Here is a 24,595-nt window from a genome sequence, read left to right on the forward strand (position 1 = left end):
TGAGTTGGCCCCATGTTAGGGCATCTGTGCATTGGGGCCCTCCTCCTCCTCCTCCTCCTCCTCCTCCCCCACTCACAGGAGAGGATACTGCAGCTCTGGCCACATCACCCACTGATGAAGACCAGACTCCTCCTAGAGGATCCCTCGGGACCACCACATGAAGGGAGGCTGGGTCTAGGCAACTCATACTTACCCTGCAGGGCATGGTCACCAGAATGAGGAGAACTTTTTGCCAAAAGCAGAGACAGCTGTGACATAGAAAAAGGAGAGAGGCGTCAGGAAATTGGACTGGACCCCCTCCTACTGGAGCCATTTGGCACAGTGAAGAAAGCCCAAGGGGCAGGGACACCGCCCCCCCACCCCCACCCCGAGAGCCACTGGGCAGCAGTAGGTAGACTTGAGGCTGGCCTGTGGCTGACTGGCCGAGCCTGGAGTCATTTCCCAGACCCACCCTCGGCCACAGTAGGGCCCTGGAGCTGCGGCCCACCACAGACCCGGCTGCAGGCAGTGCCTACCTTCCGTCAGCTTGCCGGCCTGCTCTGCTGCCCCACCAGGGAGGATTTTGGAGAGCACACTCTCACCATCGGCGCCTGGCTGGCCGGCAGGAGCCCCCGGGGTCCCTCCAGGCCTGGCTCCGGCCTTCATGCCTGCGGGGAAAGAAACCACCGTCAGGAGGCAGGCTTGGCCCTTCAGGCTCTGAGTGGGAGAACAGCCCTGAGGGGTCTGAACATAGGGCAGCTGTGAGGTGGGAGGGTAAGGATGAAGGAGAGAGTAATGAAGAGAGAGAAGTAAGAACAGGAAGTTAGAGAGGTGGAAGGAAGCAGAAGAAGGGAAGTTTAGGCAAGTAAGTAAGGAGAAAAGGAGGATGGGAAGACAGAAGGGAGGAGAGAAGGGGAAGGAAAGAGACGGTAAGCAGCTCCTGTCCTGGCCCTGCACTCGCCAGTCCCTTCCAGGTTCCCTGCCCAGAGCTGCCTGGGCCTGAGGACCCCAGTGCTGGTGACCCCACTAGCTCATTCTTTTTTTTTTAAGATTTATTTATTTATTTATTTCAGAGAGAGGGAGAAAGAAAGAGTGAGAGAGAGAGCACGCACGTGTGTACACACACACACACACACACACACACACACACAGGCTGCGGGAGGGGCAGAGGGAGAGAATCCTCAAGCAGACTCCTGAGTGTGGAACCTGATGCAGCGCTCAATCCCACATCCCACGAGCCATGAGATCATGACCTGAGCTGAAACCAGGACTGGGCTGCCCAACCCACTGAGCCACCCAGGCGCCCAACCACTAGCTCATTCTAACCCCAGGCTTGTTTTCTGTTGGGAAGGTCTGCAGACCCCTGGGCACCTTCTCAGGGTGCAGTGTGGGTATGCGGTGCAGGGAAGCTCAGGGCACCGGTGGGTGTAGGGAGAGGGCAGACCGGGAATTCTGGGCCATAGCTGAGGGCACCCAAATATAGGCTCACCTGCAGGTCCAGGTCCTGGTGGTGGTTGGGCCTGAGGAGGCCTCCCCTGTTGGGGTGCCTTGGCTGTCCCTTTAGAGCCATTTGCCTGCTCTGCCCGGGGCTGCAACACAGAACCCACAGCTGAGATGCTGTCCGACTCTCTGCCACGCGCAGCCGGAAACCGAGGGCGTGTCCGAGCTGCAGCGCAGCACTGGCCCTGGGTAGGATCCGCGTGCTGGGGCCCTACTTACCGGTCCTGCTGGCTGGGGGCCTGTGGCTGTCGTGGGGCCTGGCTGGGCCTTCCCTGCTGGCTGGCCGGCAGCGGGGGCTGGGCCCCGGGCGGCTGGCTGGCCCTGCTGCTGCAGCCGAGCCTGTGCCGGGGCCGCCTGAGGGGGCTGCATCCCGAGACCTGGCTGTTGCTGCTGCTGCTGCTGTGTCTGTGGCTGGCGCGATGCTGTCGCTGAGGGGGTCTGCCTCGATGGCGGTGGCTGTGACTGCTGTGGCCCAGGAGCTGCCTGCCGACCTTGCGGCTGTGGCTGGGGTTCTGGCTTTGGCTGCGGTGTCGTGGGCCCCGCGTGGGCCTGCCGGGAGCCCTTTTTGCTGTCAGAGGCATGATGGTACGCTGACGGAGCTCGGGACGGTTGTGAGTACTCAGCGGAGCTGGGGTACCCAGGCTGACCCTTCTTCTGCATGGCCGGGGCAGGGCTGGGCTGAGGGTGAGGCCGGGCCTCGTGGCGACCCAGGTCCCGAGTGTGTGGTTTGGCAGCACGCCGGCCCGGCTCCTCGCCAGCGTGGCGGCCTGAGTGCCGCCCGTGGTCACTGTGGTGCCAGTGTTCCTTGGCTGAGGTGTGGCGGCTCGGGCCGCCTTCATCATGTGGCCACAGGCCCTCCTCGGGGGGCTCATCGTAGTCGTGGTAGCTGTGCCTGGCAGGGCCTCGCTTCTGGGAGGAGGAGGAGACTGCATGGCCCCCATGGTGCCTGAACCGGTCAGAGCGGGCATCCCGGGGCTTATCAAACCAGTCTGTCTCCTCCTGGCCCAGGTGATACGCTTCAGAGACCAAAAACAGAACACCATCAACCCCCGGGCTGGCCGCAGGGGGAGGCCCAGCTGAAGCCATGCAAGGAGACCAGAGAGTGGGCGCCACAGCCATAAGCATTCACACTAGGCCCCCAGCCCGCCCCCCCCACAACCAGGGCCAGGGCGCAGGTGGAGCTACCTGCAGCAGGGCCCACTGGCTGAGGCGCCAAGTCGGGCCCCTCTGGGACATCTCAGGGCCCAGGGCCCCATGGGCGGGCAGGCCCCCCAGGGTGCTGAGCAGCTGCAGAAATCACCCCTGGCTGCCATTACCTTCGCTGTCGGAAACTACGCAGTGGGAGTCATCCAGGATGTAGCCCTCCTCACGCTTATATGTGTGGGCCCGAGGCCCGTCCTTGACATGCTCCTGGACGTCAGGCATGGAGTGGCTGGAGCAGAACTGTGGGCAGGTGTCCCCAGGAGGAAGGGTGCCGCCGGCAGGGCGGGGCCGCCCCAAGGGGCTGACAGGGCTCTCCTCTTCGGAGATCTGGCTCCGCATGGGGGGCCGGGCCCGGCCGTGCGCCATGCTCAGGGACGAGGGCTTGGGGCCCGCTTTTTGAAGTCGCTCCCCGGCTTCTCGTTCCCGCTCATATCCCTTGCCCCGACCACTGAAGTCATGGCCGGACAGCTTCTCCCCACCGTACACTGACGCCACCCGGGACCGGCCGCTCCCTCCGTACATGCGGTCATCCTCGTCCACGGGGTCCCGGCCGGACACCCCATAGTACCTTTGCTGTTCATACACGTTCTTCTTGAGCCCGTACGTGATTTCGTCCTGGAACTTCCTGCCCCGAGAGGCCAGGCTGCTGCTGACGGCCGGGGAGGGGTAGGAGGCCAGATCCGACTCCACGTCCTTGGCCTCTTCGATAGGTGAGAACTTGGAGATCTTTTGTTCCATGCCTTGCTTCCGGTGCTTGCTGCGCTTTGAGGAGATGGCAGCTGGTGCCAGGCTCTTGGAGGGATGCTTGGGCCCCATGGGGCCTGGACCATACTTCTCCGCTCGAGCCCCATGTCTGTAGTCACTGTCACTGTAGTAGTGGCCACTGGTGGGTCGGCCATTGCTCTCCACACTCCGGTGGTGGCCACTCTTCCCACGGGGGTCGTAAGAGTCCTCCTCGGATTCTTCCTCCCCTCTGGTGTAGCAGCAGGGCAGTACAGGCCCCTCCAGGATGCCTGGTTCTCCGGGCTCTTTCCCAGGACGCCCACTGCTGCTCGGCCCCAGGGGCTCCAGTCGCTGGCTCTCAGGGGCAGTGGAGGTGCTGTCCTTGGTCAGCTCACTGATGTCATCAATCATCACATAGTTGCGAGGGACATTCTGCTCCAGGCTGGTGTAGTGGGAGTCAGAGGGGTAGGTGGAGGTGGAGCTCAGGCTCACGCTGCTCCGGTCACTGGCCCGGGGCAGCTCCACAGCTTTGCCTTGCTCATAGCTGCTGCTCACTGCTGGGCCGCTGTAGCTGGTTTCAGATGGGGCTGAAGACATGGCCACGACAGGGCTGGCAATCACCTCATAGTTAGTGGGCACCTTCTGTTCCAAGTCGGCTAGTGACGTCTGGCGTGGCTTCTGGTGGGGGGCACGGCTGTCGGCCGGGACTGGGAAGAGAGTGCTCTGTGTGGTTGGCATGGGTGTTTGGGCTGCATAATGGCCCGTGGGACGGAAAGCCTGTTGGCCTGGCAGGCCAGGCTCAGCTGGGTAACTGGTGCCAGGAGGAAAGGCGGGTGCTGGGTATGTGCTGGGGCCAGGGTAGGTGGGTGCTTGGTGGGCCGGGAATCCATTCTGAGTTGGCCCACCACTGCCTGCAGAGTACTGCGGGGCTGGAGGTGGGAACCGGGGCTGTTGGAAGGCAGTGGGGCCGGAGGGGGTGGCAGGAGCAGCGGCAGTGACAGGGAAGTCTGCGTACTGGCCGGCAGGAGTGGGGCAGCCCTGGAGCCGCAGCTGGTTGAGCTCGCTGTCCGACAAGTAGTCACGATGCTCACCAAGCCCACGGAGGGGCGGGTAGTCACGGCCAACCCGGTCTTTGGCCAGAGACTCTTTCCGCTGCGTGATGCCCAGCTCCAGGTACTTGAGCTTGGCGTCGATCTCCTTCTCCTCCTCGTCCAGCTCTGCTTGCTTCTTGCGCAGCTTGGTGGACTCATGCTCCACCAGCCGCAGGTCGCGGTCCAGCTCCCGGAGCAGGCTGGCCTTGGTGGCAGGGACAGCGGTGGGCCCCGCCAGTCCATGCTGCAGCAGGCTGGCCGCATACAGCTGTGGGGGGGGCTGGCCAGCCAGGGGCAGGTGAGCCTCCTCTGGAGGGGGGCTGGGCAGTGTCCGCTTCACCTTGCGGACCAGGCCGTTGGGTGGCAGCGCCGACACCTGAGACAGAGGGAAGGGCGGGCAGCACTGAGACCCAAGGTGTGGGTGACTTGGTGGGGCAAAAGGTGGAAGAGCCCTGGCTTGGGTTGGGGCAGAGGCTGGCCTCCATACAGTGGGTGCTCTGATTCACTGGGCAGCCCTGAGGCCCGCCCTGTTCCCGCACTGGTGGAGATCACCACTGGCCAGCGATCGTTTCACAGCCCTTTACCCTCCCAGCACTCTGGGCAGCAGCAGGGGAGGGGAGCAGCAGATACCCCTCTGTGCTGGTCTCCAGGACTGGCCTGCCTCTGAGAACCCCTAGTACATGGGGGCTCCGAGAATCCCTGCCTGTGTCCTGTGGGCTGACCACCCTCTGTCTCCCACTGAGTGTCCTGAGGTGAGGAGGGTACACTCTGGCTCTGAGGTTAGGTCTAGCAGCCAGTGGGGACCAAGGACAGTAGAGGGCCATGGACAGAAATAGAATGGTTCCTGGGTGCCCAGCAGGCTCCCTGGAGGATCATGGGAAAGGGCACATGCTGACTGAATGTCAGTTACTGCAGGCTCTGGGTCTTTTCCTGCCTCCTGCCCTACTCCTCTTCTAAGTGACCTGCAACTCAGCCACCTGTCCACCCAGCGGCCCTGCGCCACCCTCTGCCAAACCCTCTGGACTCTGCTCTCAGCCTGGCCCCCACTTCTTTCCACATCGCTGCGAGCCCACCGCTCTCTGGGACTGCCAGCTCCCCTCCAAGGCCCCTCCGGCCCGATCTCCGGCTGCATGGCTTCCTGGTCCAGGCTCCCTAACTCTGCCCTCCATGCAGCTCTCCTCACCCGCCCTCATGTGCCACGTTGCCCGAAGGTCCACACTGCTGGGAGGTTTACACCAGGGCCTTCGTCTCTAGCTCCTGGTCTTCCCAGGGTGCTCCAGGCCTTTGGGTTTTTATGGACCACCCAAGTCCCCAAAATACACTAGGGTCTGACATTGGGCTTCTTACTTTTTACCTTGCCAAGAAACTACATAAAAACCTCCCACCCACTCTCACCACATGTCATCGTAAAGGAAATGATAGTGTGCCTCAGAACCTTAGAACAATGGGTGGGCCTTTAACAATAACTTTCGTGGGATGCCTGGGTGGCTCACTCGGTTAAGTCATGATCCCAGGGTCCTAGGATCAAGCCCTATGTCAGGCTCCCTGCTCAGTGGGGAGTCTGCTTCTCCCTCTCCCTTTGCCCCTATCCCCGCTCATACTTTCTCTCTCTCAAATAAATAGATAAAAGCTTAAAAAACAAACAAACAAAAAACCCCATCTTGCCCTGTCTCAACTGCCTAAAACCTCCAGAGGCTCCAAGGGCCTGTAAGAAAAGCCCACACTCCTCAGTCTGGCACTCAAAATCCTTGGCATTAGGCCCTTGCAACTCCCATCTCCCCCTGCGCAGCAGCCCACAGCAGGCCACCTCACTCAGTCCCAGGGCACCCTTTGGCAACTAAAGCCACAGGCAAGGGTAAGTTTATGCTGCAGGGTTCCCTGCCTAGGGGAGCAGACAGGAGTGTAAGCAGATTTATTGAAGGCCAGAGAGGGGCAGGGGACAAGATAAGACCAAGAGCACCCTGCAGCCTATTGGGATGGACCTCGAATGCTAGGCCCAGAGGCTTGGGCTTCCTGTTGGGGCCATGGCAGCCAGGCCGGGGCTGGGGAGTAGGGAGCGGCCCAGCTGGGTCCATGTTGCTGATTTTCTAAGGCAACATCCACAGTAGAGGTTTGGAATGGGAGGGGCCCTGTCTGGCCCAGGAGGTGGTAGGGGCTGGACCAGGCATGGGCCGTGAAGAGGCAGTGCTGAGGGAAGGCTGAGGTTTCCAGTGGCATCTGGGTGGGTGGCTGTGGGGGCCAGCGTGCGAGTGTGCATTTGCCCAGATGTCCTTGCCAGGCTGCCGGCTCCACCGGGTGTGCACTGAGGAAGTTCCAGTCCTCATCCTCAACTCCTTCCTCTGGGCCTCTGGAGCCGGAGGTGACTCCACCGCCCCCCAGGGGCTACCCCTCCCTGTGGCGCCCCCAGGCTAGACAGAGACCCCTGTCCCACCCTGGACCAGCCCGTGTGCCCATACCTGGCTACCCAGTCCCCCCTGGTGCTGGTAGAGGGAGAACCTCTCTTTGGCAGACTCCTCGGCGGTGGGGCTGAGGGGCTTAGGGTCGGACAAGGACCGCTGTAGGGTCTTCATGGGGCGAGGCAGCGTCTGCTGGCGGAGAGCGCTGTCAGCCGTGAAGTGCTTCTGGGGACTCACGTGAGCCTTGTTCAGCCTCTCACTGGAAGCAAAGGAGGTGTCCAGGAGCCGGTGTGGGGACAGGGGTGAGACCGGTGAGTAGAGGACCTGGGGGGACTTGGGAGGCTGGCGGCTCACGAGCTGTGACAGGGACTCCGGGGGTAGCTGGGCCTGGTATCCAATCTCCAGGGGATCCGGCTTCTTTTTCTCGAATCTGCCCAGGGGCCCTGGGGTGACGATCTGGATGCCGGGCAGGTAGGGGCTGATGGCAGTCGGCCCTACAAGCTGCGGCCCGGCCATACCCTGGGCCTGCCCCTCGGGCTCCGTCTGGCAGGCCAGGCTCTCCCCGCGCCCCGTCTTCTCGGGGGCCGAGATGTACCTGACGATCTCCACCTTGGGGTCGGTCGCAGCGGTGATGTGGATGGCCGGAGAGACCCTGGGCAGCTGGTCGGGCTCCGTCTGCACGGAGCAGTCACTGATGGTTTGGATGCCCACGCTGCTCATGGCCCTCGCGGCAGCCGCCGCAGGGGACGATGAGGCAGCAGCATCATGCTTGCTGTCGGAGCCGGAGTCCGAGTGGCGGGAAAGACGGGACCGGCGGCGGCGCACGGGCTGCTCCCACTCAGCATTGTCCTCGTCATCAGTCTGCACGCTGCAGTCCGCACTCCGCCGCACCCGGCGCCGCCGGGTCAGGAGGTAGCGGCCCTCCCCCTCCTCATCGTCCGTCTGCACGCTGCTGTCTGCGATTCTCCTGACCCCGCAGGGCTCGGGGCCCGACTCTGGCTCGCAGGCATCCCGCAGGCGAGGCATAGAGTGCCGCTTCTTGATGCCACCGCGGCCCGCCTCCCACGGCTCCTCCGTCTGCAGCGACATGTCCGACGCAGAGCTGGGGAGGCCCCGATGCAGCCCGGGCTCCCGAGGCTGCCCAGGCCCCTCTGGTCCTGCCACAGCGATGAAGGCTGTGTGGCTCAGAGGTGGCCAGTACTGGCCATTCTGAGCCAGCTCCGGGGCAGCTGGGGGAGGCCCCCGGCCAGGTGCCTCGCAGGCCGCGGGGAAGGGGGCCTTCTGCCGCTGCTTCTGCTCCTCCAACTGCTGCTGCAGCTGCTGCTGCAGCTGCTGGATCTGCTCCAGCTGCAGACGCTGCTGTGCGAGCTGCTCGCGCTGCAGGGCGAACTGAGCCTGCCGCTCCTCCTGTTGCTGCTGCAGCACATGGTGCTTGATGGTCTGCAGCTCCTGCAGCTCCCGCTGCACCAGCAGCTGCTCCTCCTCGCGGTGCCGCTGCAGCTCCACGCGCTCCCGCTCCAGCTCCTCCTGCAGCCGCAGCTGCCGCAGCTTCTCTAGCTCCACGCGCTCCCGCTCCAGCTGGAGCAGCTGCTCCTGCTGCTTGCGCTGCCGCTCCTCCTGCACGGCGTCCTCCTTCTCCAGGCCTGGCCGGCTGAGGGCCCCGCTGCCGCCCCCGGGAGCAGCGTCTACGGGGGGCTTCTGGCCAGCCAGCGGGGCTGGGGCTGGGGCTGCTAGGGCCTCCTTGGCGGCCGCAGGGGTGGCTGTGGAAAGAGGCTCTTCCCGAGCCCCCCCTGCAGGCAGCTCTGGCCTTGGTGGGCCCCCAACCCCGGCGGCCTTGGCCGCAGCGGGTTTCCCCAGGTAGACAGGACCCTCCGCAGGGGGAACACTGGAAGCAGTGGGGAATCTGCTCGGCGCAGGATATCGGTACAGCCCTGTGGGCCCAAGAGGTATCCGGGGGGCAATCACGGGCATGCGTGTCAGGCTGGTGAGCGGCACGGCTGTGACTCCGCCAGACACGTAAGGCCTGTACATGCCGCGGCGCACCATGGGCCGCAGTACTGAAGCGGGCTGGGTGGTTATGGGCAGTGTTGCAGCAATCGGAGTGTTGATGGTTGAGTAGATCATGCCGTCGGCTGCACGCACGGTGGCTGTGGAAGGCAGCAGCTGTCTGACTGCCGTTCCCTGGCCTACTGTGGGCCGGTACTGGGCCAGGTTCCCAGGACTTGGGTGGCCCTCTGGGAAGGTGGGGTTCCCAAGGAGGCCGGGTCTGAGGGGAGCCAGACCCTGTGGGGTGCTGAGCCCAGGCCCGGGCTGAGGCTGATACTGCATGAGGTCGGGGCCACCGCCGCCGCCGCCATGCCGCCCTCCATACTGGTCCATGGAGTTGAGGGCAGCACACATGCGGCTGATCTCACGGGCGGTGGTGGCACTGTACTGGGCCAGGCTGGCCTCCTGGAAGCCAGCGGCATCTCCCCGCGGGCCGTACCTGTGGTCGGAGTAGATGTTTGACACTGAACTGTAGCGCCGCATGGGAAGCGGGTGAGTCAAAACGTCTGTGGGATGACGCAGGTCTGTGTAGGAGCCATACTGCAAGCCCTGCCCCAGGTAGCGTCCATCCACGAAGCCCAGGCTGTAGGAGTGCTTCAGCGAGCTGAGATCCACAGCGGAGTCTCGGCCGGGGCCCTGGAAGAGCTGCCCAGTCCTGTGTGCATGGTAGTTGAGGCCAGCCTCAGCCAAATTGGTGTCAGACATGGAGGAGTACAGCCTGCCATGGAGGCCCTGTGGGTAGGGCCTCTGCTCCTCATGGGGCCCAGGCCCTGCCACCCCTTGTGCCCGGTAGGCGGGGGGCTCGGGAGGCTCAGAGTCCCGGGGACTGTAGAAGGGGCCCCCGCCCTGGCCGGGTGGGGCGATGTCTGCCACATTCTTCTCAGGTGCGCTGGGGGTGGGGTGGAAGGTGCCCGTGCAGCTACTGCCGAAGGGCAACTTGTACACCATGTCGCAGCACGCCATCTGGGTCTCAGGCCTCATCCCGGTGAGGTCCAGGGCACCTGAGGGCTCCTCCGGGAGCAGTGTGGTCACAGTGCCCGTGGCACCCTCTCCCATCTGTACCACCACTGCGTGCGGCTTCCTGGCACCGGGCATAGCGTGTGACCGCAGCTCTGCGGGGGCAGCCCGGTGGGGTTCAGCACCAGGCTCTGGCACTGGACCTGATTTGAGGCCAACACTCTGGGCAGTGCCCATCTGAGTGATTAAAACGTCCCTTCTGGCCAGAGGTGCTACCTGGTTGGGCAGGTTATACCTGGCAAACTTGGCCTCTCTAGGTCTTCCACGGGGCCCACCTCGGTACGGGGCTGTCTGGACAGCCTGCTCTACCTGCTTGACCTGGGCCAGGCACACGGGGCTCCCCGCGCCCTGGCCAAAGTCAAGCCGGCTCTGGAAGGGGTCTCCGTAGACAACAGGCTGCTTTTGCTGAGCCATGAGCACAGATGAGGCCATGGTGATGCTCACGGTGGTGGAGGTGCTGAGGAAGGCATGGGTCTGCTCCTGGGCGTTGAGGTTGATGACCAAAGGCTGCACAGCAGTTGACTGCCGTCCTGGGATTGGATCCAGCGCAAGGCCATACTTCCTTGCTTCCACGGCAAGAGAAGTTAGGTCCATGCCCTGGTCAGTAAGGATGATGGGCGTGGGCTTGACAGCTGTGCGAAGGTCTACCACAGCACTGCCCGGAGGTCTGGGGCCTGGCTCCACCCTAGACGTTCCAGGGACAGAGGAGATCCGGCACAGGGAGATGTTCTCAGCAGGGAGGGCGCCCCAGCCATATACTGCCAAGGGCCCGTCCGCACCAGCACTGGGTGCCCGTGGGAAGCCAGGTGGCCCAGGTGGCTCTGGGGGCAGCTGGGACGCACTTGGAGGTGTTGTCTGGCTGTAGCTGTGGGTGGTGGGCTGGGTGTCAGTGGGCGAACACACTGGGGAGGTGGAGGCACTGGCATGTACCATCCTGGTCTGGCTGGAGGCCTCTGATGCCAGAGTGATGACCATAAAGGCCTCCTGAGAGGACTGCTGCCATACGAGGCGAGGGGTGCTGGGTCGGTGTGGCGTTTGTGTGCCCTGAGCCACCATGGGTGCTGGGGTTGGGGCACCAGGGCTCCGAGGCATGTCCAAGGCAGGGGTCGGGCTTGGCGTCTGTGTAGAGAACTCGGCTGTGGCCCTCAGGCCCAGCTTGCCAGGGGAGAATGTGGGACTCTCTGAAGGAGAAGATGGAGACAGAGGTGGGCTGGAGCCCGCGAAGTAGGAATACCCCCGGGAGGCCTTGTGGGGGCCGCTCTCACCATCACTCACACTCAGGGGCTTGTCTCTGGCAGTGGGGCCGCTGGGGGCCTGGGGTAGCTCCTCAGTTTGGGACCCATAGTTTGCGGTGGCCGGGCTCTGTCCGTAGCTGTGGCCTACCGAAGATGGCGAAGGGGTGCGCTCAGAGCCTCCTGGGGAGGTCGGCGTCATATAACCTCGTGACAGGCCGGCTGGACAAGGAGCCACGGCTGGGGTGGCTGGGGTGCCAGGGCCCTGGGAGAAGGATACGCCTACCTCCTTGGAGGCAGAGCTGGGGGAGGCGGCGGAGCTGTGAAGCTTGAGGGGGTCCTGAGGCTCCTTTGCAAAATGCTGAGTAACACGGACATCAGGAATGACTCGGCCACCACTACTGTCTGAGGGGGTGGAGGTGGAGAAGGACACAGGGGCAGCGAGCTGGGTGGGACTGGTACCAGGGGTGAGTGGGCCACCATTTTGCTTCATCGGGTCCATGTACGCACTGTCGGCATCCAGAAACTGCTTCTCCTTCTTCTTGTCCTCTGCAAAGGCCAGGTCCCGGGAGGAGGCCTGCCGCATGCGGGCAATGCTCTGTGACGTCTGAAGGATCTCCTCGTACACGGCTGCCCCCAGGCTGGCCGGTGTGTCCTCGGCGGCGGGCTGTGCGGCCCGGCCATAGTCTTGGTCGGGGGTGTCCTGGTACTCAAAGGTGCCCTGGCTCCGGGGGCCAGTGGGCTGAGAGGGGCCGACTGCCCCCTGCCCCTGTTGCCGCTGGAGCAGCTCGGCCTTGCGCATCATCTCCTCGTAGGCCTCCTCCGCGCTCTTGAGGGGCCGGCCCGAGCTGGGAGCAGCAGAGCTGCCCGAGGGCGTCTCCGTGGGCGAGTAGAGGGACATGAAGGTGGGCAGGTTGTACTCACTGCCCGACTTGTACAGCCGGGTGGGGCCACCGTCCAGGGCCTCGGCCTCCGAGTCGAGGGAAGGGGAGGGCGAGTACTCGGAGCAGGAGGAGCGATGGAGCTCCTCCATCTCGGCCGCCTGTCTCAGCTCCTCCGTCGGGGAGGCGTCCTCGATGGGTGACAGGTTGCTCGGGGGAGTCTTGGAGCGCTCGCGCCGCCGCTGTGCCCGCAGCTCTTCCTTGTCTCGCCGAGTCTTGCGGGCCGTGCTGCGGATGCGCTGCTGCTCCACCTCCCGCATCTTCTCCTGCTCCCGCAGCAGCTCCTCCTCCTCCCGCAGCTCCTCCTCCTCCGAGGAGTCCTCGATGGTGGGCAGCAGGGGCCCGTGCGAGCGGTGCCGGGCCTTGCGCTGCTGCTTTGCTTCTTCCAGCCGCTGCCGGCGGCTGGGGCTGCTGTCACTGTCCTCCTCCAGGGAGGACAGGGAGGTGGGAGAGGTGCCGGAAGTGTAGCTGGGCGTGGAGGCCGGCAGCGTGGAGGAGTGCTCCCCGCGGGAGCGGTCCTCAGGCGAGCCTGTCAGGCTCTCCATCTCCAGCTCGGGCTCCCGCTCCAGGCTGGGGTCGGGGCCTTGGCCCATGTCCAGCTCGTGGCCATAGCTGCCCGTGCTATTGAGCTCAATGGTCTTGAAGCGGCGGAGCCCCCCCTGCAGGGCCCCAGTGCCGTCGCTGGCATCGGCGGGGCCCCCCTCAGACAGCAGCTCCTCGTAGCCCGTGGTGGCGTTGTGCGGCAGACGTCTCTTGGGCGGAGCCGCTGGGTCTTGGCTGGGCTCGGGCCGGGGCCTGGGGCCGCCCTTCTGGGCCCCATGTTTGGCCAGGCCAGGCCCCACGGGGACGGCGTCTTCCTCCTCCAGGTTGTCTTCCTCGGCACTCATCTCCAGGATCTGCCGTCGCATGAACTCCTCATCGGTCAGTTCGGCTGCCCGGGCTGGGGGCTGGGGTGGAAGAGGGGACAAGCCACCCTCACTGCTGTCCTCCACGTAGTCGTGTCTCAGCTGGCTGCCAAAGTCGTCTGAGGACTCAGCTGTGTCCTGCTGCTCCCTCTGGCGCCCCCACTCCAGAGAGTCTTCCCCTTCCTCCAGGATATCCTCCAGCTCCTCATCGGAGTCATAGGCCTCGGGCATGATGGACAAGGAGTGGGGCCTCCGCTTCTGTTCGACAGCACTGCTCCTGGGTGGCTTGCTCTGCTCGCCCCTGGGGGCTGGGCCCTGGGCCTCCAGTGAAGGCCGCATGCTGCTCCCCACCTTGTGGAGCTCGGAGGGGCTGGACGGGCGAGGCCCTGTCACCCCCGCGCTGTCCAGCTGCTCTACCTCCTGCTGTACGACGCCTGTGATCTCACTCTGGGAGCTGGAGACGCCATCGGAGGAGTAGCCCGTGTCACTGAGGCTCTGTGGACTCCGAGACAGGTCCTGAGAGTACGGCTTGCCCGCCAGCTCCTGCGGCAGGGGAGAAGCAGACACTTGACTGCTTGTGGCAGAAAGCTCACTGGGGAAGCCCAGCCCTCTCTGTCCAACCCAGGGCCCGTAGGAAGGGGGCCTCCGCCTCCCAGGAATCATGGCCCACCCTCCTCCATGTCTCTGGCCTTAGAAACTCCAAGGAGCCGTAGGTTCCCCAAGAGAAACTTTATTAGATCTAATGGTAGCAAAACCCACCAAAGCACCCAACCACGTGCCAGACACAGGACGAGCCTAGAACTCACAGGCTCCAGGCCCCCCAGGGCCTCATCCAGGCATCCCTTATCTCCTCCGCGGCCCCAAGGGGCCTGCCCCAGGCCTATGTCCCAGAGAACCAAGCCCTTCCCTAGACCATCCCACCTTAGAGCTAGGGTCCCTGGGAAGTGAGTGGGACTGACCTCCGACTCCCCACCCTTGGGGGCTTCTGGAACGGCCTTGACGACAGGGGTGGCAGGTTCAGTCCTCCGGGCCCCTGTCTTTCCTTTGAGAGTCCCAGGAGGTAGGGTTGCCTCTGGAGGTGGTTTTGGCCCAGGCTCGGCTTTAGCTGGGATTCCTGGCTTCTTTTCCTGGGCACCGCTCGGGGTCTTGCTGGGTTCAGAAGCCCTGAGGGGCTTGGACTGGGGGCTGGCCTTGGTGGGCAGGGGACTGGCCTTGGTGGGCAGGGGACTGGCCTTGGCGGGCGGGGGGCCTGATGGCTGGCCCGGCCCCTGTGGCCCTTTCTGCTTTGGAGGGGCTGCTCCTGTCGCCCGGAGAGGGGCCCCTGCGGGGGGCTGTTGAGAGGCGGGCAATGGCAGGGGGGTTGGCTCCCCCAGGCTGCCCTCTAGCAGCCGCTTAGTTTGGCAGTTCAGACAGAGCCACTCGGTTTTCTGTAAGGAAATGGAAGAGGAGGGGGTTGATGAAAATCACAAAGACACTGGAGTACTCAAAGAATATTTCCATGACTATTTCTGTAACTGTAAGCAGGAAAACGTCTTCCAAAGCATGACACTGAAGGCACGAGGAGAAAAAGACGGATAGATTTGTTGCCCCCAAATGACACACCTCCCCATCCTTCAGAATTCAAATGATAAACCAAGAAAAAGGGTCTCTTCCTCACCCCATAGCGAGCTTTTTCACCTAGCCAGAAAAGGAGACCCGCCGGGGAGGGGAGGCTACAGTTAGCATGCAAGTCTGGGGCAGAGGGGGGGCTGGTGTAGAGTCCAGCAGTCCAGAGCCCCTGCAAGCCAGGCGTGGCCTCACACACCAGCCTTCCCCACACACCCTTCCCAAGTAAGGGCTGTGCTGGGAGGCTGCAGACTCCTGGGGCCAGGGGAGGCTGTCTGGAAGAAGCCCTGCTGGGAGGATGGGGCGGCCCACATCCCCCAGCCCAAGTCTCCCTGTCCAAGGTCAGCAAAGGCCCTCAAGCAGAAGCCTCCTCCTGCCCCCAGGGCTCTGGGATATTCCTCTAGTGGGGACCGTGCGTGTCCGCACTGAGGTCAGGGGCCCTGCTTCCTCCAGAGCTGGGTGGGGACCAGACCCTTGGCCATCAGTCCACCACTCTCAGGGTCACCTCCTCTGTCAGGCGCAGTGCTGGGGGCTGGAGACACAGCCAGGATGAAGACAGACACCGGGGCTGCTGGCAGGAAGCGTTCCTGGAGTCCACAGCCCCAGACTGCTCATCCAAGTGTGACATGGGTAGCAGTGGTGAAGGTCCGAGAACACCAGAAACCAAGCCTGATTCCCCGAGCTCCAGCTGTCTGCGCAGGGGTGAGGTCTGAGCATCCCAGGCCCCGAGGGGGTAATTTCTGCAGTAGGTCAGAGGCTGATGGGGGCACATCTCCCAGGAATTTCCTCCAGAGTCAGGACTCCTGGAGGCCCTACCATGGCCCACAGGGGGTGAGGTGGGAAACCACACACCCGTGCCTGCTCTCACCCCAGACGAGGGGGCAGAGACGACACTCTGACCTTCTTGCTGCTGCTCGTCCCAGGTGCCCAGACACTTAGGCTTCCACCAGCAGCTTGGCCACTAGGCTGGGCCATTAGGAGAACCACAGGATCGCAGAGCCAGGAGACGGGGCAGGGAGGTGGCCCTTGGCCCTCACCAGCCCAAAGTGCCTCGGCACCCTTACCTCGCACACTGCCCTGAGCCCATGTCAGACCCTAGCCCGCCTGGCAGGTCCTTGGAAGCATGGTACCCCCAGAGCGCCTGCCTACAGCCTGGCATCCTCAGGCCACCATTGCAGAAGCCACGCCAATGATTCTTCCCTGGTTTCCTGCCCATGGGGCTACATATCACATCTCTGGCCTGGGCCCCAGCAGATGCCAGGCCAAGCAAGTGACAGACCCCTGGTGTGTGTTGAGGGATAGGCCCACTCCTTGGGCTTGTTACTCTGGGCCTTGAGGTCGCTCCCTGAGATTGGAGCTCTGACTCTGCCCTGAGGCCCTACCCCATGCACAGGGCCTGAGCACAGGGGCCCAGCTATGGAGGGTGACCCTTTACAAGTCCTATGTGTACTCACCCTGTTCCCTGCAGGGCCTGGCCTTAGCACCACTACTGACCCCCTGTGGACCTTAACTGATCCTCTATGTATCCCTGACACAAACCCCTGAGAAGCAATGGGTGCTGGCTACTTGCTGGGTCTTAGGCTCACTTGGCTTGGTCTCCCCTAGAGGCGCCTGGGAAGAACGCTAGACAGGCTGAGCCCAGGCCCTGAGAGAGAGGGGGCACGGAAGAGCACAGAGCCTGGGTCTGAAATCCTGCCCACGTGCCTCTGACGTCAGCTGGGGACACAGTGGAAATCCCCCCAGGTCAGAGGACCGTGAGATGACAAAGAGACCCTGGTGAGGTGAGAGGGGTGAAGGCAGAGGCCAAGGGAATTCTGGAAATGAGAAAAGCCCCAGGATCAGCAAGATGGGGCTAGGATCTAGGCCCAGATCGGGGGGGTGGGGTGCGGGCTGGCCCTATGGCAACGTTGTCCTGATTCCACTTTCGGTCCTGGCACACAGCCATTCCAGGACAGGCCTTTCGAGGTTAGGACATCTGCCCTGGCTCACCCCAGTGGCTTTGCAAACCTCTGACCCCTACTGGCCTGCAGACCACACCCCAGAAGCAACAGTCCCCTGTGAAGCAAGGGCACCTTGGAAGGATGGTCTGACCTCATGCCAGGGGCTCAGGGCCAGCACATGCAGCAGCCTGCTTCCCTAAGCCCAGAGGCCCAGCCCTCAGCAGAGCATGTCACTTGTGGTCACACGCTCCCCAGGGTTTTGTTCCTTCCCACGCTATTCACGGAGGCCGCCAGGCTGCAGAAGGGGCTGCCCAGTTGGCCCTGTTGCTCCTGGCTCTGCTATAGCAGTCAGCCAGGAAGGGAGGGAAGGCAGGCAGGGGGAGGCATGTGAGGTAAGGGCTAAAAATAAACACCTGACCTGGCTGCTGGAGGCCCTTCCCCAGCTCTCTGGAGGTTGGGGGGAGCAGAGTACAGAGCGCTGGGGACTGGAGGGGTGGAGCCTGAGGAGCCCTGGCCCCAGACCTAAGTCTTCTGGGGAATGGGAATGGGAATGGGGTGGGAGGCAGGCCAGGGGGAGGCTCTCTGCCTGGGGGTTGGAATAGAGGTCCCGCTTTCTTTATTCACTCAGCCCTCATCTCTGCCCCCTACAGCATGCCCACCCCGCTCCACCCCTGCTTATTCATTCCGTTATTCCACTCATTCATTTGTTCATTCACTGTCCCCTTTAGTGTTTATTTCCTTACTCATTCATTTACGCCCCCTTAGTGTTAATTCTCTCACTTATTCATTCACTTGCACACCCTCTCTTATACTCTTCCATTCTAGCCCCAGCCAGCCCCAGGCTTCAGGGAGCTGCTACCTGCCTCCCCTTTTCCTGTCCCCCTTGGCAAGTGGGAAGGGGATGATCTGAGACCTGGGAATGGACAGTGGGAGGCTTGATGGCCACTTCTGCTTTGTCTTCCTCTGTCCGGTTCCTTTCTGGGGGCAGGAAGGTAGCAATGCCCCAGGGCAATCACCACCTTATGGTGGGAGGTGGGGTCGAGGTGAGGAAGGGGGAGCGAGTTGTCCGAGAGCTGGTAGAGTACCCCACAGGTGGACGAGCCCTGCTGCCTTCCAGAACCACTGGCTACTGTGCCTCAAGGGCCAAGGTTGCCCAGTGAGGCTGCAATGGACGTTGGGTACCCTCCTTGCACTGCCTGCCGTGGTCTGAATGACCCTGCAGAACACAATTTCTGTGTATGTGGAGCTAGCCCGTGTCAGTCTGATGACAGCGACACCAGCCTGACCAACACCCCATCGCTGGCTGCTGGGCCCCACGTAGCCCCATGCCCAGCCTCACTGCTGGACCACGGGCAGCAGACGAGAAATCCAGCGAAGGGATGCCCAGACGTGACAAGCCCAAGACTCAGCCACCGGACTACGAGCATGACCATCCCTGGTGCTACTGTTCTCATGCTGCGACCCTGCCCCTCCCTGCCCCTGGACATGCTTAAGCTTCTCCTTTCTGGGCCTCTTCCCCAAGAAGAGGAATCCTCCCTGATATCTCCAACGTGCGCCTTTCTGGTGGGGCCATGCTCTCCTCATGCTCTGGTACCAAATGTGTCCATTACCCCCGGGGCATCCCTCATGAGACCAGGGTCTTGCTCTGGCCACGGGGTTGAGTCACACCCAGCTAGTTGGGGGCCGGTGGGGGGCGGGGGTCTTTCTTCCCTGCACGGAGACTCTCTGTTAGGACACTGGTTCCAATCTCCTGGCTGTGTGTTGAACCTCGCCTAAGTAGCTGAAGTGCAGCCTCTCAGCTGGTTCTCCCAGAAACTTCCATTCCACGTGGAGGAGACAGGGCTCCCTGAGATCACAATCCCCGGAGGCAGCTGCTGGCCTCTCACCTGGGACCCGCCGCACCCCCTGCCTCAGATAAGCCCAGGCCAGCCCCGCGTAGCACAGGCACCAGGCCCTTGGCCAAGGGAGCCCTGACTTCTCAAGGGTATGGCTGGTATTTGGGCAATTATAGTAAGATCAGAAACTGGCAGTGTTACTATAACATTTCCAATTCCACTAATTTCTTCACAAACTCTATTTTTAACTAAAAGCCAATTAAAAATTAAGCCAGAGGGTACTATTATCCTTCAGAAAGATAAATAGGTAAAAAATTTGGAATCAACAACTCTTAATTATGAAATGACTCACTAAATAACACTATGGTTATTTTTTTCCCCCCGAGGAAATTTCAGAGGGAAAAGGAATCCAGTTCTACTGTTTCCTTCATTGTGTTCTCTGGACTCCCTGTCTAGAAAGAAGGTAGAAGGGCTTACAGCTCCGAGATGTTGAGGAAAATTCCCAACCCGACAGCCCAGACAGCTGGCTCTGGTCTCGGTTGGAGCCACAGCAGGTCAACCAGGCCAGCGGGGAGCTGGCAGTGGGGCTACCCCGGCCCACCCCTCCCTCAAGCCCCCAGCCTACATGCAGACAGGGGTCCCTCTGCCTCACACTAGGCACAGAGACAGCACAGTCATCCCGAGCCTGGTGGGCTGGCCTCGGTTAGCTGGGTGTGAGAGAGACAGCCAGGGCAGACCTACCCCTACCCGCTGGCCCTGCCACCTCACTCCCAAGGCACGATGTGTCGAGGATACCTGCGGAGAAATCAGGAACCTCTAACCAAAAACACACAAAGTGGGTCACAGGGAAGCACACAATTGCTTGAATGTCAAGTGGCCATTTGCCGAGGTGAGATCAAAGACGGCCCATGGTCTGGTTACAGTGAAGAAAAGCACCAGTGCTGGTGGGAACCACAGGAGGGAGGCATCGTGGCTGCCCACCCACACCTTCCCCAGGACCCCTCTGGAGATAGCAGCATTAACAAGCGGAGCCATGGGGTGCCTGGGTGGCTCAGTCGGTTAAGCATCCGACTCTTGGTCCCAGCTCAGGTCTTGATCTCAGGGTTGTGAGTTCCAGCCCCAAGTTGGGCTCCATGCTGGGCATGAAGCCTACAAAACAAAACAAGAAAGAAAAGAAAAGAAAAGAAAAGAAAAGAAAAGAAAAGAAAAGAAAAGAAAAGAAAAGAAAAGAAAAGAAAACCAAGCAGAGCCATGAGGAGAAAGGAGTCGGAGAAGCTGGGCCACCCTCTGACTGCTGTTACGAGCAAGAGTCAAAGAAGCAGAGGCCTCGGGGCGGGGGGCGGGGGGGCGCGAAGCTAGGACCAGGACACCCAGCAGTTCTGCTGTCAGGCCCACGGAACCCATCAGATCCTCTGGTGGCAAGGGTGGTTCCGGCCAAGGAGGTGGCCGTGACGCAAGACATGGTGACAGCAGGACATGCGGGACTGTTTTCCTAAACATCTCGGAGCCGTAAACCCTTGTACCTTCTTTCTAGACAGGGAGTCCAGAGCATACAATGAAGGAAGCAGTAGAACTGGATCCTGTTTCCCTCGGAAATTTCCTCTGAAAAACGAACGAGGGGCAGGGGGCGATGTCGGCTGTGAAGCCGGAGCTCCGGAGCCCAGGAAGGTGACCACCAAGCAGCTAATGCGAGGCTTGGGTCAGAATCCAGGTGTTCCTCCAGAGTCAGCATGTGGCTGAGACGTGTTTGGACCCAATCAGCACTTCCTCTGGCCTGGCCCAGGGGCTGCTGAAAGGAGCTGTCAGGAACGTTTACACTCCTGGGCAGAGACAGTTTTCCCCTCTCCTCTGTGCACGTTCTGCCGAATGAGGACATGTGGGCCAGGAGGTCTCTCCGGGACAAGGGGCCCCCGGGCCGGGCCAGCGCAGCCGTCCAACAGGGCTCACAGTCCCTTAGCGTCAGGGCGCCCCACGCAAGTGGCAGTGAGTGTGTGCCTGGCAGTCTCTGGACTGGAGCTCCTCTGGCTCTGTGGTGGCCCCTTGGTGCCCCTCCCCACCCCAGACAGTCAGGCCAGCTGTCCTCCAGTGAGCCACTGGGTCTAGGGCTCAAGAGGTGGCAGTATGGGGCCCAGAGGACCCCGGGGTCCTCATCTGAGGAGGTCACTTTGCTTCATTAGAGCTGCCTCTTTCTGCGTGTTGGAACACATGGCCTATGACAGCCAAAGCAGTCTTCCTTACCACCCACCATGGGCTGCTCCAATGGAGGCCCGACCCAAGGCAAGTCAGAACAAGGTGCCAGAGGCTCCCCTGCCCCACCGCTGACCATGCATGGCTAAGCCTAGGAGCCCCAAGGGCTCAGGTGGCTGCCCATGTGCAGACGGAAGGGCTGTGGCTTGACCGTCTCCTGATGCGACACAGCTGGGGATACATCCGCCTGTCAAGATGAGCCGATGGCTCATCTTGCCCCTAAGGGCACTCTGTGGAATGGGACACATCAGCTATGCCCAAGGCAGGCAAGGTAGGGTTAACATGGACGGCCCTGCGCGGGCCGAGCGAGTAAGGGGAGGAGCAGAAAGAGCCTCCAGGTCCAAGCACACCCAGCTCTGCCCAGAACCTCTGCACTTCCTGAGACTGCCAGGCTGGGCTCGAAGCTTTGCGAGAACACCAGGCCTCCTGTTCTTTTCCATCTGGCTCTGCACAGTGCCCAGAACCCTTCCTGGGACCTAGGACTGCAGACAGACAGGCCCCAACCCCAGAACTCCCTCCAACTTCCCTATGGGTAAGAAGAACATCTCTGAGCATCCCCACAAGCGGCCCCAGGGAGAACGAGGCCCAGCCAAAGGAAAATATGTGGCCCAAAGACTATGGCTTTGACAAGTAAGCATCAACGTCCGTGACCTCAGGAAGGGGGATGGAGAGAGGACCCTCCCTGGCTGGGCTGGAGCCTGGGCGATGGGGCACAGCCCTCTGCCTAACAACCCTCCAACCCCCTGTGTGGGTCACAGACCGAGGGCAGGATGGGACCTCAGGTTCTTCCCACCTGAGCAGGGGAGATTAGCGCCTTTCATCAGACCAGGCCCATGAGATCTGGGAACGGGGCGGCCAGTTCAGGGCCTCCCAAGCCTGGTGACCTCTGGGACTGGCCCCAGGACACCGGTCAGCCAGTCGGAGGCAGCGGGCACCATTCCCCCATCCACTGTGCCGGCCAGTTTTCTGAGCAGAACCACAAGCCTGGGGCAGGGACAGAAAAGGGAGCACAGCCCCCTTGTCGCTGTGTCAGGGCAGCTCTGCAACGGCTAACAACCCGGCTCTCTGCAGCCCTTCCTGGCTCCCCAGCCTCCTGTGCCCCCCATTACTCCCGGTCTTGGCCCCCCACCAAGGCCCACGGAAACCCGCTTGGTCCAGCTCTCTTACCTCTACCAGGTGGGGCGTCGGGTTGAAGCCACACAGGTTGCACACCTGGAGCCTGCAAGTGGTACAGGTGTTGTAGTTGGCGGGGCCCTTGCTGCCCACGTTGAGCTCGGCTTGGCACAGTGGGCAGGTGGCCCTTTCCTTCGGCATGGTCTTTGGCTTGGCAGTAGCCTTGGTCGCGGCCTGGTGTTCTGCTCTGCCATGCTTCGGACTCGTTGTTCCCCCAGTTCTTGCCAGGGCTCCAGGCCCCGATCCAGGACCTGTTCTAGCTCCAGGCTCGGTTTTGGCTCCAGGTGCTGGCCCAGGCCCAGGCCCTGAGCTTGGGGGTCTCGGGCCAGCCTCCTTGCTGGCATCACTGAAGACGATCTTGGGTGTCCCTTTGCTGGGGGCAGCCTGGCCCTGGGGCTCAGCCTCAGGCTGCACAGACATGAGGGTACTTGCCTGGGTCAGCAGGGATGCACCAAGGCCAAAGAGCTTCCCAGTGAGGCCCTCCTGGGTCTGCTCGGCAGCACCAGGCCCAGAGGGCACTGTGGTGGCACTTTTGGCCAGGGCCTCTCCTGCAGGTGGCCTGGGCTCCGCTGTGGAAGGCTTGACAGGGGGAGGGGGCTGAGGAGACGCCCTCCCCACCTCCGGGGGGGCAGCTGCTTGGGCAGGCCCCGGCACTGAGGTGGCCCTGGCTGTCTCAGCCTGGCAGGGGCCAGGCTGGGGTCCCCCTGGGCCCTGCGATCTCTCCTGCTCTGGCTTCCCCAGGGGCTGTTTGGCTGGGGACTGGGCAGGAGACAGGGCTGGGGAGTGCAGCTGCTGCTGGCTCTTGGAGCGAGGCGCGGTGGTCATGTCCATCCCCAGAGCCCTCTGCATCTGGCAGTTCAGACAGAGCCACTCCTTCACCTGAGGAGGAAGCATCACGGTCATCAGGGTGGTCAGGACTGGTGGTGCCCGTAGCTCGGGTCCCCACGGGCCCCACAGCAGCCAGGGCCAGCTCCAAGCATAGGCAGGAGCAGCAAGGCCCGCGCAGGGGTTTCTGGGCTGCCAGGGGACAAAGCTGAAGGGACCGATGGCATGGCCCTGACCTCTGGGAGCTGCCAGGTGCCTGGAGCAGAACAGGGGCAGTCACACACTCCCCACCCCCCAACCACAATCCACTGCCCGCTGGACCCTCCTGCACAAGTGTCCTCCCACGGCCCGCCCGCTGTAACTCTGATCCATGTCCATCATCCCATCCCCACGCCCCTCCCCCCACCAGTGACCCCCAAAGCCTCCAACTGGTCACTCTCCTTCCCCTGCTGCCCCATTTGGGCCATTTCCACACAGCAGCCAGCCTGATCTTTTAAAACATAAACCAGGACAAAAAGGATGGCCTTAGTACAGTGCCTGGTATGCAACAGATGTTCAGTTAAAAACTTGCAGAATGAATAAACAGATGAAGAGCAACAGGAGGGAGAGGGAGGCATAGACAATAACAAGAAACCATGACCCTGTCCTGGAGGAGCTTGGAGCCTAGCTGAGGACACAAGATGGATGTGAACAATCTGGAAAGCAACGTAATGCCATATCAGTGATGATGTAAGCAGAATGAAAAAGTCTTTTTTTTCCCCTTAAGCAAGTCACATTTGTAAAGAAAACAGGATAATCTGTGCCTCTAGCACAAACAAGCATGTGTGCCTATTCCTGTGATGGACACGGAGTTTCCTCTCTGCATCAACGCCTCCCCCAGGAAAGTGAGTGCGAGACTCGGGTTGGGCCAATCACTGGTTTCAGCAAGGGCTGCAGGGCTGGGCATGCGGCCTTGCAAACAGGGCTGAGCAGAGCCCTTCCATGTTACTTGATAAATGAACAGCAGGAGAGAGAGGGTCTTTTTGCTTTTGGGATTACTCTTGGAAGAATGTAGCCTCGGAGTGGTCGACAGCCTTCTTTCCCAGCATCCAGAGGGATGCTAAGGATGACGTCAATAGACTCAGAAGTGGAGCCAAGGTAAGGAGAAAGGCGCAGATCTGATGACTTTGTTCAGTTCCCTGGATTCAGCTATGCCTTCAGTCTACCCCTGGACTCCCAGTTACATGCACCAATGATTCTTTTTCCTCCAAAAAATCTACATACAGATCACAGCGTATCACTTACAGGCTCAAATCCCTTAGTGGAGTCCATCATGCATGCCCTGGGAACTCACAGCGGCCCCCGCCCTAGCCCATCCCTCTCTCTGGCCTCCTTCCCTGCCATCTCCCCTCAGCGGTCTCACCCCAGATACGTTGGGCCTCCTGTTCTGCCCAGTAGTTTTCTGAGCTCACAGTTTTCTCTGCCTCTGGGCTGGCCTGCTGTACAGGCCTCAGATCTCCCCATCAGGGAGCTCTCCGGCCACACCATCTAACATCCCACCCAGGCACGCTGTCGCTAACCACCCAGTTTATTTTCATCACAGTGCTCATTCTTTCCCGAAGTATCTACCAATATGTTTCTCTGGGTAGTTTTCTGCCTCCCCCCCTCAGCTCGTGAGCTCATGTTGAGGTGTTCTCAGGACTGTCATGCTGTGTGGCACAGAGCAGGGCTCATTCCAGAGAGGCTTGTTGTGGGATTAATCCCAACAACCTATTCACAGGGGGCACAGTTCCCACAAGGCCGAAGCTATGAGACTGGAGACTGGAGAGGCTCCTCCTTCTCAACTAGACCTGAGGCTGGAGGCCAAGGTTGTTCCATCTACGCTTGTAGCAGAGCCTTTGAAAGCACGATGGTGGCCCAGTCACCAGGGAAAGGTCCCATCCTGTTCCTGAGGATAA

The 24,595-nt window shown here is 61.7% G+C and overlaps 1 protein-coding gene across 1 annotated transcript in view; it reads right to left on the minus strand.

Annotated features, from left to right (window-relative positions):
• Nucleotides 1-207: 207 nt before the first annotated feature.
• Nucleotides 208-24,595, minus strand: part of BSN (bassoon presynaptic cytomatrix protein) — an 85,880-nt gene continuing 61,492 nt past the window's right edge. Inside the window, exons 3-10 of the mRNA XM_040628810.1 lie at nt 21,828-22,712; nt 13,993-14,460; nt 6,953-13,576; nt 2,796-4,872; nt 1,699-2,495; nt 1,469-1,568; nt 516-647; nt 208-248 (exon numbers count right to left, since the gene is read on the minus strand). Of these exons, the coding sequence (XP_040484744.1) occupies nt 208-248; nt 516-647; nt 1,469-1,568; nt 1,699-2,495; nt 2,796-4,872; nt 6,953-13,576; nt 13,993-14,460; nt 21,828-22,712 (11,124 nt within the window). The remainder of the gene's footprint in view (nt 249-515; nt 648-1,468; nt 1,569-1,698; nt 2,496-2,795; nt 4,873-6,952; nt 13,577-13,992; nt 14,461-21,827; nt 22,713-24,595) is intronic.

The sequence above is a fragment of the Ursus maritimus genome, unplaced genomic scaffold (genome assembly GCF_017311325.1).
Source record: "Ursus maritimus isolate PB19 unplaced genomic scaffold, ASM1731132v1 scaffold_14, whole genome shotgun sequence".
NCBI lineage: Eukaryota > Metazoa > Chordata > Mammalia > Carnivora > Ursidae > Ursus > Ursus maritimus.